This window comes from Triturus cristatus, chromosome 5_2 (genome assembly GCF_964204655.1).
Source record: "Triturus cristatus chromosome 5_2, aTriCri1.1, whole genome shotgun sequence".
Taxonomy (NCBI): domain Eukaryota; kingdom Metazoa; phylum Chordata; class Amphibia; order Caudata; family Salamandridae; genus Triturus; species Triturus cristatus.
The window spans coordinates 888,285,557-888,302,610 of record NC_140588.1 but is presented as its reverse complement, the minus strand read 5'-3'; the positions used below and the strand labels follow the sequence as shown (position 1 = coordinate 888,302,610).

At 45.8% G+C, this 17,054-nt stretch overlaps 1 protein-coding gene across 1 annotated transcript in view; it reads left to right on the top strand.

The window, feature by feature from the left end:
- TBC1D8B (TBC1 domain family member 8B) overlaps positions 1–17,054 on the top strand; it is a 765,078-nt gene that overhangs the window by 326,831 nt on the left and 421,193 nt on the right. The window contains exons 6-7 of the mRNA XM_085608029.1: positions 12,171–12,378; positions 15,541–15,708. Of these exons, the coding sequence (XP_085464155.1) occupies positions 12,171–12,378; positions 15,541–15,708 (376 nt within the window). The remainder of the gene's footprint in view (positions 1–12,170; positions 12,379–15,540; positions 15,709–17,054) is intronic.

Here is a 17,054-nt window from a genome sequence, read left to right as displayed (position 1 = left end):
ACCCGGCACGAACGAACGAACGACTGTGCCCAGGAAGAGCTGCCGCGGAGAAGAGATTTCCTTCCCGGACTGAAGACTGGGACCCGGTCGACCCAGTGGCAGACAGCGACCCACTGAATCGACTCAGCGAGGCTGAAGGGGACCAGCAGTTCGCGCTGGTCCCGTGCACAAAGCCGGTGGTTTGCAAATGGCGGCATCACCCCTCTGAGCCCTGCTGTGCCCTGATCAGCTCCCCCCAATAATAACAACATTGCTCAGTGACCTTGCCGGCCGGGCGCGGCCTCTTGGGGCCCAGCTACCACACTGCTGTTGTGCCTTGCGGTACCCTGGAATTTTGGGGGGGAGGGCAGAGACAGGGCGGTCGGACTCCCACAACACATTTGGGGTCAAAGAAGAGTCCGCCACCAGAGAGGGGGAAAGGTTCCTCCCAGCCAGGCTGGGAGGGCCCATAGCTTGGCACGAGCGACGTTATAACCATTGGAGCCCTCCGCGACTGGGGCAGATCAGCTCCTGGCACCATGAGTGGCCCTACGACCGGCGCTAAGGTGAGCATCCCCCCCAGCAGGGGACGGAACTAGAGGGGGCTCCTCCAATATCCGCGTTGGTACATGGGCAACTCTCTCAACCGGACGACCACAAGTATGCAGTAGGAGGCGGTGTGGCCGCTTGCCCTGAGTGCCCTCGAGTCGGCTGGGAGTGGACTCTTGGTGGCATGATGGAACGCACTACAGGCACGGGGGCCAGGGGGTTGAAAACAACACAAAATAACAAACTAGACCGTTACACCATGTCCAAAGAAGTACAACAGAACCGACTGTCCAGAGATGCCGCCCAGGGGGACTTGGGTGAAGAGGAACAGGAGCTCTCGCTGAAAGATGTTATGGAAGTCATTACCGGTGTCAAGACCTCTTTGGAGCACAAGATGGACACTATGGCGATTGAAGTAAATCTTATCAGGGCTGACTTGCCGAAACTTAACGAGAAAGCCAAGCAAGTAGAAATCACCACCACTAATCTTGTCAGTGATGTCACGCAGCTTTAGGGGGAAATCTGCGAGCTCCAAGACTTTTGCAAGCTTACTGACCTCAAACTGGACGATTCTGAAGGCCGTCTGCGATGCAATAACCTCCGCATCCTGGGCGTTCCGGAAAAATCGGAGGGGCAATCCCCTGATCTCTTTGTCGAAGACCTCATTCTCAAACATCTGCAGCCCAAAGGCCTCAGCAAATTCTTTCTCATCGAACTTGCCCACAGGGTCCCGGGCGGCCGTCCCAAACCGGGCGCTCCCCAGCGGCCCATGCTGGCAAGGGTCCTGAACTACCGGGACAGACGTTATCCTCCAGAACTCTAGGGCAGAGATACCTCTTCGGTACGAAAACGTAGAAATTTCCTTTTTTCCGGACTTCGCGCAGAGGGTGCAGCGGCAGAGGAGGTCGTTTCTATCAGTGAAACGCGACCTCAGAGAGAGGGGTCTGAAATATTTGATGTTGTTCCCGGCGCGTCTACGGGTTGAAGCGGAGGAGAGAGCGTGGTCCTTAGAACATCCTGAAGCAGTGGCAGAATGGGTGGAACGCTGTGGACCGAGGAGCCCGAACGATCACGGTGGCAGAGAATGTGTGGACAAACGCCCTGCCTGAAATAGAGACTTGGCTGGCAGCTGATGTTGAACTGAGTAATTGGGGCCTGGAATGGGGTGGGTTTGGGAGGGGGGTTTCTTGTTTCGTATTCTTGGGGTTGCGGACTCATTTGGACTGGAGGTATTTACTTTCGTAGAGTGTTATATTTGACCTTGTTTTTCTCTTTTCTATCTTGAATTCTTTACAGGGGCAACAGGCACTCTGCAAGTTTTCGATGGGCAGTTCTAGGCCCAGAGTGCAGGGCAGCGGGGTGGGGGGTTGTTGGGTGGGAGTGTTTTTTGTTTCGTTTTTATTGCATTCATTGCATCAGCGACTTCTATTGCAATTTTGGAAGGGAAAGTAGTAACATGTGCTGTACTTTCTGTGAAGGAAGAGGAGAAATTTCTTAATTTACTATGACTGCACGCTGGAATTAAACTGTTAAGCTGGAATGTCAATGGGTTGGGGGACAAGATAAAACGTAGTGTTGTCTTCCAATACATAAAGCGTCAGGCACCTGACTTTGTCCTGCTTCAAGAGACTCCTCTCATTTTTAATACATGCAAGGCATTGCACAGAGGGGACTATGTCATGTTGGCCCATGCGGGATTCACCTCGGGCTCCAGAGGGGTAGGTATCATGATGAGGAAGTCCTTTCCTCTTGTAGTGCAGGCGACCTGGACAGACGACAGGGGGCGGTATATTGGGGTCTCGGGCACACACATGGAAGGGACACCCCATTACACTTTTGTCAGTTTATGTGCCCCCCTGGCCTCCAGGCCGTCACCTTCAGGGACCTAGGCACAATATTGTTAGACATCCCAGATGGTCTTTTGTTGTTAGGGGGGACTTCAATTCAGTCATCTCGGGTACACTAGACCGTCATCCCCCTCGTGAACTTAAACACTCCTCTGGCTGGCTTCCCGAGTTCCTCAAGTCTATGGGACTGGTAGACAGTTGGCAGGCCTATCACCCAAACACACTGCAGCACACTTTCCACTCCGGGGCACATGGGAGCTTATCCCGTATAGATTATTTTTTGATCCCCGCATCCCAAATTACCCATGTTCAGGAGATTAAATACCTCGCTAGAGGCATTTCTGATCATTCACCAATTTGGCTTCACGTGGTTTTTAACTATAAACAGGTGGGTTGGGTGGCCCCACTTAACCCGTGGTATTTCCGTGACCCCAAGATTCGTAAGGAACTCCTCGCGACAATAGACAACTACTTTATTGATAATGAAGTCTCGGTAGAGTCCCCGCAGACACTATGGGAGGCCTTCAAGACGGTGATTCGGGGTCAGGACCTCTCCTTGATCTCGGGGAAGAAAAAGGACCATCGGAGGGAGATGGTGGCCGTAGAGACAGAGATTAGCGAGCTGGAATCTGACCTGGAATCAGATATCACACCTGACAAACTTCACCATCTCAAACTCAAACCGCAGGAATTTAGAGCGCTGGAGACTGACCAAGCTAAGACCTTGGGGAGAGCAGTGCAGGGACGGCTGTATGAGGTGGGAGACAATGCCGGGAAGCTATTAGCGTGGTTAGACAAGAAGAAATGGGCAAGCCGACTGGTACTGGAGCTCCATGGGCAGGGGGGGGGTAGGCCCCTTTGAGATCCTCAAAATTTTGTGGACCTGTTTGCGGCCCATTTTAGTACTGTCTACTCTTCAGTTGCTCCATATTCTATAGAAGACTCCCAACAAATGCTAGCCGGCATAACTCTGCCTAAGCTATCAATGGACGACCATGACTTCCTGGATATCGATATATCCAACGACAAAATAGCAAAAGCAATCAGATCCCTTAATTCAGGCAAGGCCTCTGGCCCTAACGGGTTGCCGATTGAACTCTACAAACTTAAACCAGACAGACTGGCCCCATATCTTAGGAATATGTATGAAAAATCTAGGGACAAGGGATTCCTGCCACCAGACCAGAGGACCGCCACCATCATCACTATTCATACAGGCCGATTTCCCTTTTGAATGCGGAGCCCTAGATTTTGACTAAACTCCTAGCCAATCGGCTGATAACAGTGATAGAGACCCTAGTTCATCCGGATCAATCTGGATTTATTCCGCACCGTAACACTGCACTCAATTTGCGCAGGGTACATGGAGTGTTGGGCAGGGCAGCTTCTATCCTGGAACCGGCTATCATAGTCTCCCTGGATGCCGCCATTGCTTTTGACCCCATTCTGTGGGCGGTGTTGGAGAAGTTGGGCTTGGGCCCGGAGTATATTCAATGGTGCAACTATTGTACAATAAGCCCCTTGCCCAAGTAGTAGTCAATAACAAAAAATTGGCCACCTTTGAGATGGGTCGGGGGACCCGGCAGGGATGTCCGCTGTCCCCCCTCCTGTTTGCTCTTGCGTTGGAGCCACTGGCGGCCTGGATATGCAGAGACCCGATGATTCGGGTTATGCGCTGGTCCCCGGAATGGGAAAACCGTGTCTCCCTTTACACAGGACGATATCCTGCTTTATTTGATCTCTCCAAGCCGGTCCTTGATCGTGGTACTAGATAGCCTAACTGTCTTCGGCAGATTTTCCGGATACTCTATCAACTGGAATAAATCCCTGTTGTTCGTGGTGGCAGGAGAGCCGCCGATCCCACCGCAGGGGTGTCCCATACAGACATGCACTGGGGGCTTTAAATACCTGGGGATATTTCTCTAGACCCCTCCCTTCGCTATACCCATAACCTGCACCACCCCTTGCTCAGGCTGTGAAAAGACATAAGCAGATGGAAGTCACTCCCCCCTTTCCCTACTGGGAAAGGCGTCCCTTTCTAAAATGATGTCTTTGCCCCGATTTATATATGTCCTACAGAACTCCTTAGACCCGATTACTGCGTCCTACTTCAGAGAGGTGGAAGGCCTCCAGCGCGACCTGTTATGGAATGGCAAGTCGCGTATCGCTCTCAATAATCTTTCCCTGAACTGGTATGATGGAGGCATCAGCCTCCCAGATATTAAAATGTACTACTGGGCGGCCCACTTAGCCTCCGTTAATAACTGCACCTACAACCTACCTGAGAACCCGGGTTATAGAATGGACAGATGGCTCCTCTCTGGGGGGAACTTCAATAGAGCCCGCTATTCTAAGCCACGGCGCTTGACACTCACGGGCCCTACCAAACACTCAGTACATATCTGGCACGCCGCCACTAAAAGTCTTGGCTGGGGGCACAGGCTTACACTCGCGACACCATTATGGGACTCAGAACAGCTAGGTAGTTTGTGGAAGAGTAGGTGATTTGACAAGTGGGATCTTATAGGTCTTCCACGTATAGGTGATATGTGGGACAAATCAGATATTACGTCATTCACCGCATTGCAACAACAATTAGAATTAGCTGACTCGGAATACTTCCGCTACACACAGGTTAGGCACGCTTTGTACACTCATTTGCAACGAGGGGCCACACCACCAGAATCTTCCCCGCTAGAAGATAGAGTACTGGACGGGCACATCCCTGATAGGACTATTTCACTGATCTATAAAAAGCTAGTAAACAGGCCAGACCCTCTTCAAACCCTCCAAGAGAAATGGACTAACGATGGCATAGAAATGGACCATGAGGAATGGCAGGAGGCTGTTTCCTCGCCTAGAGTAGTGGCAATACCAGCTCGTCTCCGGCTAGTCCAACTAAAAATCCTCCACAGGGTTTATGTGACCGGGCCCCAATTGGTACTGATGGGGAGGGTAGATGGAGGGGATTGTAGACGGGGGATGTGGTCAGTTGGGCACCTTTATGCACATAATTTGGGAATGCGAGATTATTCAACCATATTGACGTAACATACACAATATCATTAATACTGTCCTGTCTGCGCGTCTCCACGTAGAAGCCCGTAGATGCTTATTAAATATCAGGGAGCCGACAGATCTGAATGACTACACAACACAATGGGCCACACTGGGTTTCATGCTAGCCAAGAGTAATATTGCTCAGCGGTGGGGTGCGCTACTCTCTCCTATGGTGGGTGACTGGGAGAAGGATTTGGATTGGGCAATGTTTTGCAATAAAACGGTATATGTAGCCCGAGGTTGTCCTAAGAAGTGGACCCGCATATGGGGCTTGTGGAACTCCTATCGAGGAGATATATATCAACCGCACCTCGCCTTCGACAAAGAAGATCCCCCCTCACCCTAGACAATCCAAGGACTATAATGTAATGTTTGAATTGCCTATTGTTCCTGTGAAGCCTTGCTTTGTTACTTCCTCTGCAATGTAATTGAAATGCCGATATTTGTTATTAAATAATAAAAAAAGTTTTACAAAAAAAAAGCGACCACTCGGACCCAAAGCGTTTTATGCTTTATTGCGCTACCTTTTAGAATCACGAAAAATAATTTTGTGACCAGAAGAACAAGTTGTCATTGAAGGATTGTACACAGTAAAATGAACCGCACACCTCTAGCGTAGGGACTTCAGGATCAGCAAATTCTAGAGCGAAGACCAAGGGATGTAACCCATCTAATTGGGCCGAACAATCCCCAAGAAATTGTGTGTGCACCAAGGAAGATTTAAAATCTCCATCTTGAATCTTGCCTGCCACAATTGTGCAGGCTGCGGAGTAAGCATGCTTAGAACAAATGGCAGGATGTGTTGAAACATCAGTGTAGATAATGTATTTGTACTGATCAGGAGGAAGAGCAGACAATGGAGGAGGATGAACATGTTCATATTGTAAAATCTCCTGCGTTTGCAAAGAAGGATCAAAAATAAAATTGACATCAGCCGACGTCAATGAACTAGCCCGTTGTATCCAGCGGGAATGTAAAGCCTTGGAATTTGGAACACTCCTTCATGACAGCTTCTAAAGGAGGCACTGGCGAAACCATGAAAATGCATTTTCCCGGAGCCAGAAAGCGTTCTTTAAGAAACGCCCTCTGCACAACGGTTAAGATTTTTTCTGTCGAAGAAAAACGCAACTCTGCAGGAGTATACAAATGTCACTTATTAGCAATGGGGACCGTGTCCCCTTCATTGAAAATTACGTAGGTAAAACCTACCGCCCCCGGTACAATCTGTGTGACCAAATTTGTAGTATTGTCTCTTGTTAACAAGAACTGCGTCATAAGCAGATCAGACTGCAAAGACCGAAGAATTGCGGTATATTCCGGAAGACAACTGGAAGAGGAAAAAGAAGGTTGGATCAATGTGTAAAGTGGTTTGATATGCTGGACATAATCAAGAATGTAAGTCCTCCTGAAATTTAAAAAAACCCAGCAAACATTGCAATTTTTTAAGTGTAGAAGGAGGTTACAATTGAGCACATTTTTCAAGAAAGTGGGGGGCCAAGCCCCTACCTTCATTGTTAAGTTCATAACCAAGGAAAAGAACCGCCAAAAAGGCAATATGCGACTTGGCACAATTAAACTTGTAACCCAAGTCTGCAAAGTGTGAAATAATGCGTCAACACGCACAAAATGCGGTGTTAAGTCGTCATCCGTCAAGTATATGTCATCGACATATGAGAAGGCATCAGGGTCAATCATGTAAAATCGACACTATGCATGCTGCAAAAGTACCTGGGCTATCCATTAGGCAATCTCGAATATCTTTTCTAATTTCCTAGTGCACTGAATGCTGTCAAGTCACGGCTGTGAAGAGCCAAAGTGTGACTGAAAAAACCATTAGAAATATTCAAAGTAGTTTTATTTTATTTTTCTAACAATGTTGTTAACCAATGCAGAGCTATGGGTGTTCTGTACCGCAAAGGTACGAACATGACTGTTTAGGTGTCTGTAATCTAAAACTATGAGACATTAACTGTTTGGTTTCAATATCGGAAGAAGAGGATTATTCATTGATGAAACACAGGGTTCAATCACACCCTGATAATCCAACTGGGTAAGAATCTCACCAACGGACGCTTTAGCATCACTTTTAATTGGGTATTGGGGTTGGTGCTGCAGTGTAGAATGCAAAAGAATTAAATGCTCTGGCGAATCCCTGTCCTACCCGTCTGATTTCGATACAATGCAGGCACCAGGGCTAGTACCCACTCTGCTGCATAAGTAAATCTAGCTTCTTCTGAGACATAGTGCTAAAAACTCGGGAGAATAACATACTCCCCTTTAGAGGAAGCCAGAACAAACGGTAAGGCCAACTGACCTCCGCCAAAAAGATATCATAAGAGAAGGTAAGGTTATCCCAAAAGACTGCCTTAATAGTGCGTTTAATATCACCTTCATTTTGGAGGCCTATTTCATAAAGCCTATCAGGAGTGGCAACATGAGTGTCCGCTGTTTCCACAGTAATAAAAGTATTGGTTGTTTTTGCCTCTAGACAATGGTGGAGTGTCTGTCGCACTATAGTAACCTCCGCTGCTCTGTCTAGGAGGGTTACCGCCCCACTCTTGTCCAGAAGCAGGGTCCTCACCATCTGAGGCATACTTTGCAGTAAAAGCAGCAACTATTTTCTTCTAAAATGGGGCTCTAAATTGAGGTGGTCCCTCCTGCTTGATTTTCATGTCAAACTGGCGCTGCGGGTCACGTCTCGTTTGCATAGACTCGCCATGTCTGCGATCCTGCCGCTCTCCTCCGCCGAACTGTTGATCCGACAATTCCTGAAAGAAACAAGGAGAATGAGGATCAGGAACTTGGAACGTCTTGGGTGTCTTAATTTTAGAGCGTCACTCAAATCATACCTAAGTTCAGAAGCATCAGGTGGAGGCGAATCTGCACGAGAACCTGGCTTCTGTTGTTGCTGGCACATTTTTGTACCAAACCTTTTTAGGAAAGGCCGGACGCTCCTCCTTTTCAGGAGGGGTTTACTTTGTGCCTGTGTGAATGGGCTTACCCCCAAACTATTGCGACCCAAGGATGAATACACCTCCGCAGTAATAATCAGTAACTGATGGTCCCGATCTATATCCGCCACCAGGCTTTGACGCACTTGTAAGCAAACTGCTTCACCTTTAATGTTGGCCAGAATCATGTCGGAAACAACAGGGAAGATTCTCACTAACTTCATCCCTAAATCCAGGGCTGGATCAGCCCCGTGTTCATCCTGTACCTTCTTCAGAATGCTCAGTAGAGCGCTCATGGAGGGAGTGCCAAAGCACAGCGTATATACAGAAGCAAATACTGTCCCCGAGGTTGTGCAATCCGCAAAAGGAGGAATAAGACCACTCTGTAAACTAATGGTAAGGATCCTGTATGTTTCAACAGGAGTAGTATGTGAAAAAACAGTTTCAAGTTGCTCAAATACATTTTTGTGTAAGCCAAAATGGCAAGTCATCACAATTTTGAGGACGTTTGCCCATCACGGAGTTAATCACGACGGGACTAATCACGAAACCTCCGCCCTAACCAGGTGCCGGAGGAGCAGCTCCAGCCGGAGTGACTTGAAGTGCACAAGCCATAAATTGTATGACTCTTCTATGAAGAAGGACCAATTGAGTATAAAGTGTACGTAGCTCTGCAATAGTAACATTGAGATCATTTGGATGTAGTGTAAAGCCTGCCAAAACAAGCCAAGTGGTTCCATCGATAGACAAGGGGCCTATTTGAACAAAAGAAACAGGGTGAGGAGGGCGCCATTAAACCAAATGGTATGCTCCCAGGACGTCAACGGCACTTCAGTTAATGCATATGGCCTATACGCTGCGGAAGAGCAGTGGCCGTGTAAGTGTGAAAAGTATTATCATTCGCATTCACCGCAGGAAAAGTAACCCAAGAATAGAAGACTTCAAAGCGGTATGCTGGATCGGCTTTAACCACGAAAATAATATTAGCTCCCGCATTGGGGACGACGTGTTGAGTCAAAGCTGTAACCACCGTGCGGTTAGGAGCAGCAATAGTGTCCGGGTTTGCCATATTTGGAATTAAAAAGAAGAAAAAGCAAAACTGTAGCGCAAAATTGGGTTTAAAACCCTTTTAAACTTAAAGCTTGAAAAACCTATAGAAATGGGTATACCCTACCAATATAGAAGGCTATTCCCCCCTCACCACGGACATCTCCAAAGACAGTGAGAGGGTATTGTGGACAAGCACAAGTGCTACTCAGGGGTCCCGTGAATAAGTACCAGTCCAAACGTTGGCAGCTCCATGTTGCAGGGATTCTGCTCAAGAACACAACTATGCGTAGATTATGGGATTGTGGTGCGCAGGGACTGAGTCGTCCTACCACCTTAGTACCCATGAGCCCAGGACCAACTAGCCATAGTGTCTCACTTGCCCTCCTACTCACTCCCGTAGAATCAAGTGGTTAGACACCCCTGAGCACAACACTCCCGAATCTCAAGGAATCGTGGTTACGAGACACCATTTCGCGCGCACTCTAGTACTCGTCCACAATAAGATCTGACAGGGACACAAACTATATTTATTTTAACTAACGTGCTCTAAAATGCAGTATATGTGCAACAACAAGCAGGAAATTGCATAATACAAATACAGTCAGCATAGCAGCTAGTCCATAAATCATGAAGGGATATGCCATCATGAAAAGAAATAGAGCCTAACCTCCCTCCCATTGCTAAGAAGCAGTATTATTATATATTAGAAGATCTCTGGGTTTTCTCTGCAGACCCCATACCGTAGACTACAGATGGTAGTTCTACATCATAGGTGCTGTCTCGCTCTTCTCCATGGAAAAGTCTGCCTCGAAGTGTGTGTTCCCTATGCATGTATCCCCATAATACCAAAGTACGATTTCAAAACAGCTGCATTGGTATGTTTTGTCTAGGTGCTAGGGCCTGACCAGAACCTAATAACAAGGGGCATTGTTTGTCGACCTTTCTCAAAATTTCAGACTAAATCCCAGGAACTGGCAGAGAATTCACACAGCAAGCAGTTCTCATGTGAAAAGTACTAACTAAGGGGCTGATTACGATGGCGTAACGATCGCCACCGCATGCCGGCGATGGCGACCGTTACGCCATCGTAACGTGAATTACCCACTGCCATATTACGATGGCGGTGGGTATCTTGGCGGACGGAAAGTCCGTCTGCCACTTTTCCGCCGGTCGTCAGCCGTTACGATTGCTGGCCGGGCGGAGCTGGGGCTCAAATATGGTGGCGGTGCCTAGCAGGATGTTGGGTTTTCATGGCCTTTCCATGGCGGTATTGCCGCCATGGAACAGCTGCCGGGGATTTGCTTTGGTGGCCCGTTGCGGGACCCCAGGGAGGGTGGGGGGGTGCACTTGGGGGGTACCTATTGTACTCCCCCCTACATGTGCATGCACAAGGTGGCAGGCACCGCGCGGTGCCTGCCACTTTGTGCATGGAAATGCACAACATGGCATTTTACTATTGTGGCGGTTACTGCAGCCAGCAGCACCCGCCGCAATGTTCAAATGCCAGATGCAACCGCCGCGGTGGCAGTCGCATCATGATCAGGGGTGCGAGACCGCCGCATGGCAGGCGGGCGGTCCCGTTCCCGCTAGGATGGCGGGCGGACTCTGGTCCGCCCACCATCCTAATATGCCCCAAAGTCTTTGCAAGAATAAAGGCTTGTAGTAACGTGCGCAAAGCCGCGTCTGCAGAGCTTAGAGCTCAGAGAAGACGGCAATGTCCCCATGTTATAATATATATAATATAATGTGCTTTGTGTACAAAATATGGTAACAAAACTTTGAAAAATTACAGACTTCCGAGTTATGGTGGTAATGTATTCTTGTTCCCTTGGGGCCCATTTTCCTTTGTGAGTGTTAAGGAAAAAAAGGTTGTTGGCGAGTAGGCAGTGGTCCAGTGGGCCATTGTCAACTATAAAACAGACTTTTCAGGAAAAGCAAACCTTTCTTATTAAACGCAGCACTTTTTCCTTTAACCCCTTCCCCGCTCATGACGGAACCGCTCCGTCATGAGCCACGGTTGCCGTGTGCTCATGACGGAACGGTTCCGTCATGCCACGACCGTTGGCGGCCGCGCCGCCCACGTGGCGCTGTTTCCCGCCTGTGCGGGGGGACAACGCAACTGGGCAGAGTCATGACGGAACCGCTCCGTCATGACCACAGCTCAACCGTGGCTCATGACGGAGTGTCTCCGTCATGAGCACAGCGCCACCGCGCTGCCCCCCCCGCACCCCCCAGCGCTGCGGCGGAATTCCCGCCGCAGCGAAAGGGTTAAGGAACAGGGGCTGCACTAAACATAAATTTTGCTTTATTGAAAGGTTATCACAAACGTGGTGGTCTGCAGACTTCAGGAGGCCACCAATCGGAGCAAGTCGCAATTTACGACCTACCTCATTAATATTCATGAGGTAAGTAAGATTGAGAATTGGAATTAGCGAACCGACCTTTTAGTTAATATGTTGATGCATTAAATTCTTTCTGATCTTCAAATTGCAACCAAATGTTTGCCTCCAGTAACTCGTACATTGGGTGGATAATGCGTCGTTGACCTGTACTGCATGCGTTTCAGCATGCGACTCCACCAGCATTTCTTTCTTTTTTAAGCAAACGTATTAGATTGAAGCGTAACTGTTTTGTGAGTTTTGCTTTGCCAGTAGCGTATTCCACAGCTTTTTACCTACTTGCTTTTGCGCCAATGTTGTGTGTATTTGTAATGGAGCAATGATTTCCCCCTTAGAGGTCTTGAAAGCCGAGCCCACAGTGAACACTTCTGCATATTCTTCAGGCTACCGAAGGAAGAGCGCTTAGTGGAAGTTCATGAATGCTTCTTATGGGTCCCGTCCAGTCACTATTACACCCTGGGAAAGATGTGTATTTCCGAAAACTACGTCTGCTTTGCCAGCCAGGATGGGAGCCAGTGCAGCGTGATCATTCCACTGAGGGAGGTAAAGCAAATGATGTTATGACTCATCTTACTGAAATGATGCAGGTTTATGCAGTGATTACTCCTTGATAACATTTTTTATTTGAGATTGGAGCCTCCCCTTCTAAGTAATAATAAGAGCCTGCATCTGGCATGTGAATCCTCTCAACAGGAGGTCATTTAGTAGCCTTGTAATCACCAGGTGTTGCCCGACTCCCTCTTCTCTCATGTTTAACACGCAGCATGTTTAAATCAAATTTGATATCAGTCCTGATGCAATTTTCAAAAACTGTCTGAGACATTCATCATCACTGCAAAAACATTCTGTTTTAAATGTGGGTAGATATTTTCCATAATCCAATAATTACTAAAAAAACGGAAATCAAGGGATTCTAGCCGAGGAGTGGGGGTACAAACAAGTGCAGTCGGTTCTGCTTGTGTTGTTGTGCGATCCCGGAAGTTGTTTGCAAACTTTCCTTTGAAGATATTTATTACTCAAGTTTTGAGGACCATAAATGGTCTGAAATATGTATGCTATTTTGTTCTTTGATTTCTCTCAAAGTTTTGCATTTGCTTTCGTACTATTCTGGTCATGAAACTAAAGTGCATTAAAGGAAGATGTACCAACACTAGTTGACACTTGTGAATTGAATCAGAATTCTTTTGACAAAAAAGTGTAATGAAGTAGCTGGTGCTGGAACGTCCATAGAAATTATGTTTACTTGGTTCACTCTTTAAAAAAAAAAATAAAAAAAAAAAATACAAACACAGAACTAGAATACAACTGACAGGGATACCCAACTGATCCAGGACCATCTTGCTTCTATGCACAACCCTCACAACTGTCCACGACCCCATTGACAAGCAGAGGTCAGTGGTACTGTGTGTTACAGGTTGTAAAGACATCCATACTGGTCCTACGAGACTCAGAAGGGACATGGACAGAAACGCATCTTCTGCTCCTGCAGCCCTACCTCAAAGAAGTAACAGGTCACCAGTACATCGTTTTTGCGCCTTCTTCACACAGTACTCCATCGGATCCTGTGATCCTTAAAAGGCATCAGCTCTTTTTCAGATACATTTTCACATGCCTGTGAAGCTATCATTTTATGTTCTTCTGCTGAGGTAGAATTTCACTAATGCATTAATGAGCATACATTTTTCTTAGCACCGTTTGGAACCCATAAACCGACTTGTCTTGATTGTGACTATTGAGCACCAGTTAATGACTCCACAGTGACTAAAACGCAACAGTGCAATCTTGTCCTGAAGAATACTTTTACCAATGAAATATATTCGCCCCAGTTGTTCCATAGCAAAGTTCAACACATTAGAATTATGATTTGAATAAAATTAAATGAAGGAACGTACCCTGTGCTATCTGTTACACTTTCCAAGACTATTTCTGATTGTAATAGCTACATAGCTGTTATGCAGCATATTCGGCTTCCATTCTTACTTTTAGGTCTGGTGTAGAAGGCATGTTTAATTGCCCCCTAGTCTCATATAGCCAGCACAAGTCGTAAATAAACAACATACACATAGAATACATTGAAGGGCTTGGGTTCAGGGCTCTTAAGCCATCGATCTATTCAACTGTCATTCACATTTAGCTTTCGACCCCACCACATATAGCATGAGCCAGTGGGTAATCCCACTTCAGCCATTGCCTCTCCTACACTGTACATGAGGTCATTTAGTCAGATCACATGTACATGTCCACTGAAAAAGAAGTGCACTTCAATGTAAGTGCTGGTTGACCAATGCCTTTTTTTCTTTCCCTTCTATATAATTTATTATGTCTTGCCTATAGAACGTTTGAGCTGTCTGGGGAGGCCTCCTGGCCTCACACACCACACACAAACATATTCACATACATGCAGATACAAAGAAGCTTTTGGGCAGCCACTTTCAGTCACAGCCATTGGCTAATGTGGGTCAGCTGGCTTTTAAGCATTGAGCGGCAGGGTTGTCCTTCAAACTTGATATCAGCACAGGGCATATTGTGAATGTGAAGTAGTTTAAAAAGCAGTCCACATCTCATTGCCTTTTATTCTCTTTTGTTAATATAATTTCTTTAAGGCCCCCACCCACCTATTCAATGTTAGCCTGAGCCTTCAAACCCCCAACCTTCACATCCACCCTGCCACCTGCGACCACTCCAGTGCTCATCCTTTCATCTCTGTTTGATGAGGATGCATGTGTGTGGTTGTATCATGACATTTAAGATTTCTGATTCTAAGCTGTGTTAAGCATATGTGCACACAGTGGTCACCTAAGAATGGTGCATCAGATGGCCACCTAGGGCACCCATGTGAATGCTGACCTTACAACCTGCTGGTTAGTAGAGATTGCAACACTTGCACAAGCATGTGTTGTGACATGCCAGAAAGATGCAAACATCCACTGGCACAGCCAAACAGTGGGTGTTTCCCTTTGCAGGCAAGACGTGCTGTCTTTGTCAATGCTCGTTTTCCCCCCTAGTCATCCTTGTGTGCTTAAACTATCTCTGAAGGTTACATTTATAGCCAATAGTACCTTTTTTTACTGCAGTAAGAATCATATTGACCTGTGCCTACTAGGAAGCACTTGCACTATTCTGTTTAAATAATATACAGTAGTTAATTTTTGCAAGCATATGGCAACCACATTTAGGGAATTATATGTTTGTTTGTAGTATATGCTTGTAATAAAAACATCGCACCAGTTTGCCAAGTCCATTTCCAATGGTTTTGCCAATGCTTGTATGATAAAGTTGTCTACCAATGTGAATTGTTCTGCTATCCAAACCTGTAGTTTCTTTCATTCAATTCCTAACAAGGCTGGTGTATGCAAAGAACCACAGCTGTCTTAAATCTTCCATGCCTTGCATGGCTATGTCTTCATTTTCAATTTTTTCATCAAGGTTTGACAGAAATTGCCCTAAAAAGTCTAGTCACCAAGTTTATATGTATTTCAGTAATGCATTTCTTGTGTTTCACAATTAAAATAGTTAAGGATAAATTGTGGCTGTATGAAGAGAATCGGTGTTAGAGAATCTAAGTGACCAATTAGTTAAGGCCATTTTGTATTTTTTATGTAGCACGTTCATTCTGTGCATAAATGACTAGTGTATGTGGGCTAGTGCATGTGCGGGTGCAAATCAAAACTAAGAATCTGTTAATAGATTTAATTCTATCATCAGGTAATCGGGGTCGAGAAAACGGACCCAGCCAATAAAGTTGTGAGCATCAGTACGAGAGGGAACAGACCTGTCCGTTTCACAGAAGTTAGGGATTTTGAGAATCTTGTGGCACGGCTCAGAAACAAGTGTGGAGCAACTTCGAGTCCCCAACACACCGCAAGTTCAGAGGTATAGCATCTGTATATCCAACATCAATTGTATGGTCATAATGTGGATAGACAGTTGTGTACTACACTGACATTTTATATTTGTATCATGCAAATTAAATATTAAAGTTAGCTCTCAGCTGAGTAGTATGCAATATGTTTATAAACTGTTTGGGAGTATAATAGGAAATTATGTATGTAATAAGCAAAATCACTGAATATACCATAAAGATACAACAGGTTTGAAATTAAGAAGTGTTATGAATATTTAGCTCAGTAGTAAAAGGAAAAGAGAAGAGGAGGATATGAATAAACACATATCTGTCATCACAAAATACAATATATAAATGTGTGTGTGTATGTATATATATATATATCTATATATATATATATTCACTGAAAAAACCATAGGTTTCACACATGTTATAGTTAGCTGTACATTTCACTCGTAAAAAACCAATGAAATTCCACGTTATAGTTAGTGCAGGCAACTATAACTCACGCGACCGCAATCCTCTGCTGATGATGTCAGATATTACATCACTGATGACATATGTGTCTTTATGAAAAATAAATATTTGTAATATATGTATAGCTAAAGATACAGTATTAGCATCAACAGAGGATTGCGGTCGCGTGAGTTATAGTTGCCTGCACTAACTATAACGTGGAATTTCATTGGTTTTTTACGAGTGAAATGTACAGCTAACTATAACGTGTGAAACCTATGGTTTTTTCAGTGAATTTGCAAGGTTTTTTAAATGCTAATTCCTAACTATAACGTGTGTGAAACCTATGGTTTTTTCAGTGAATTTGTACGTTTTTTTAAATGCTAAGTTATGTATTTATTTTTAATTTTTGCGCGCACCGAGCGCCCACATTGCGCATTTCGTACCGTGCACGCCTCGCCATTTTTTTCAATATATCAATTGTGTTTTTTCTCCCTTGGGGGTCCTTAGATTTATATATTAAATGTGATTGTTAATTTATTTATTTTTTTTATTTTTTTTACCGTACGCGTACGGTAAGCTTACCGTACGCGCACCCCGCGATTTTTTTTTTAAATTATTAAATTTATTTTTCATACTTTTTGGCCCTTCGTGAACCCCCTGACGAACGCTAGGGGGTCTGCAACTCTCTTCGTTGCCCCCTTTTCATGTTATCTACCTTTTTTTTTCAGTGCGACAGACAGAAAATGGCAGCCGATACTTCCTGGTTTCGACCGATTCGAATGTTTACTTTGATCTAACAACCAATCAGAAACGCGCTCGCGCACGGCACCGTACGCGTACGGTAAGCTTACCGTAAGCGCACGGTAAGCGCACGGAGCGCTGCCACAGATATATATATATATATATATTGATTTAA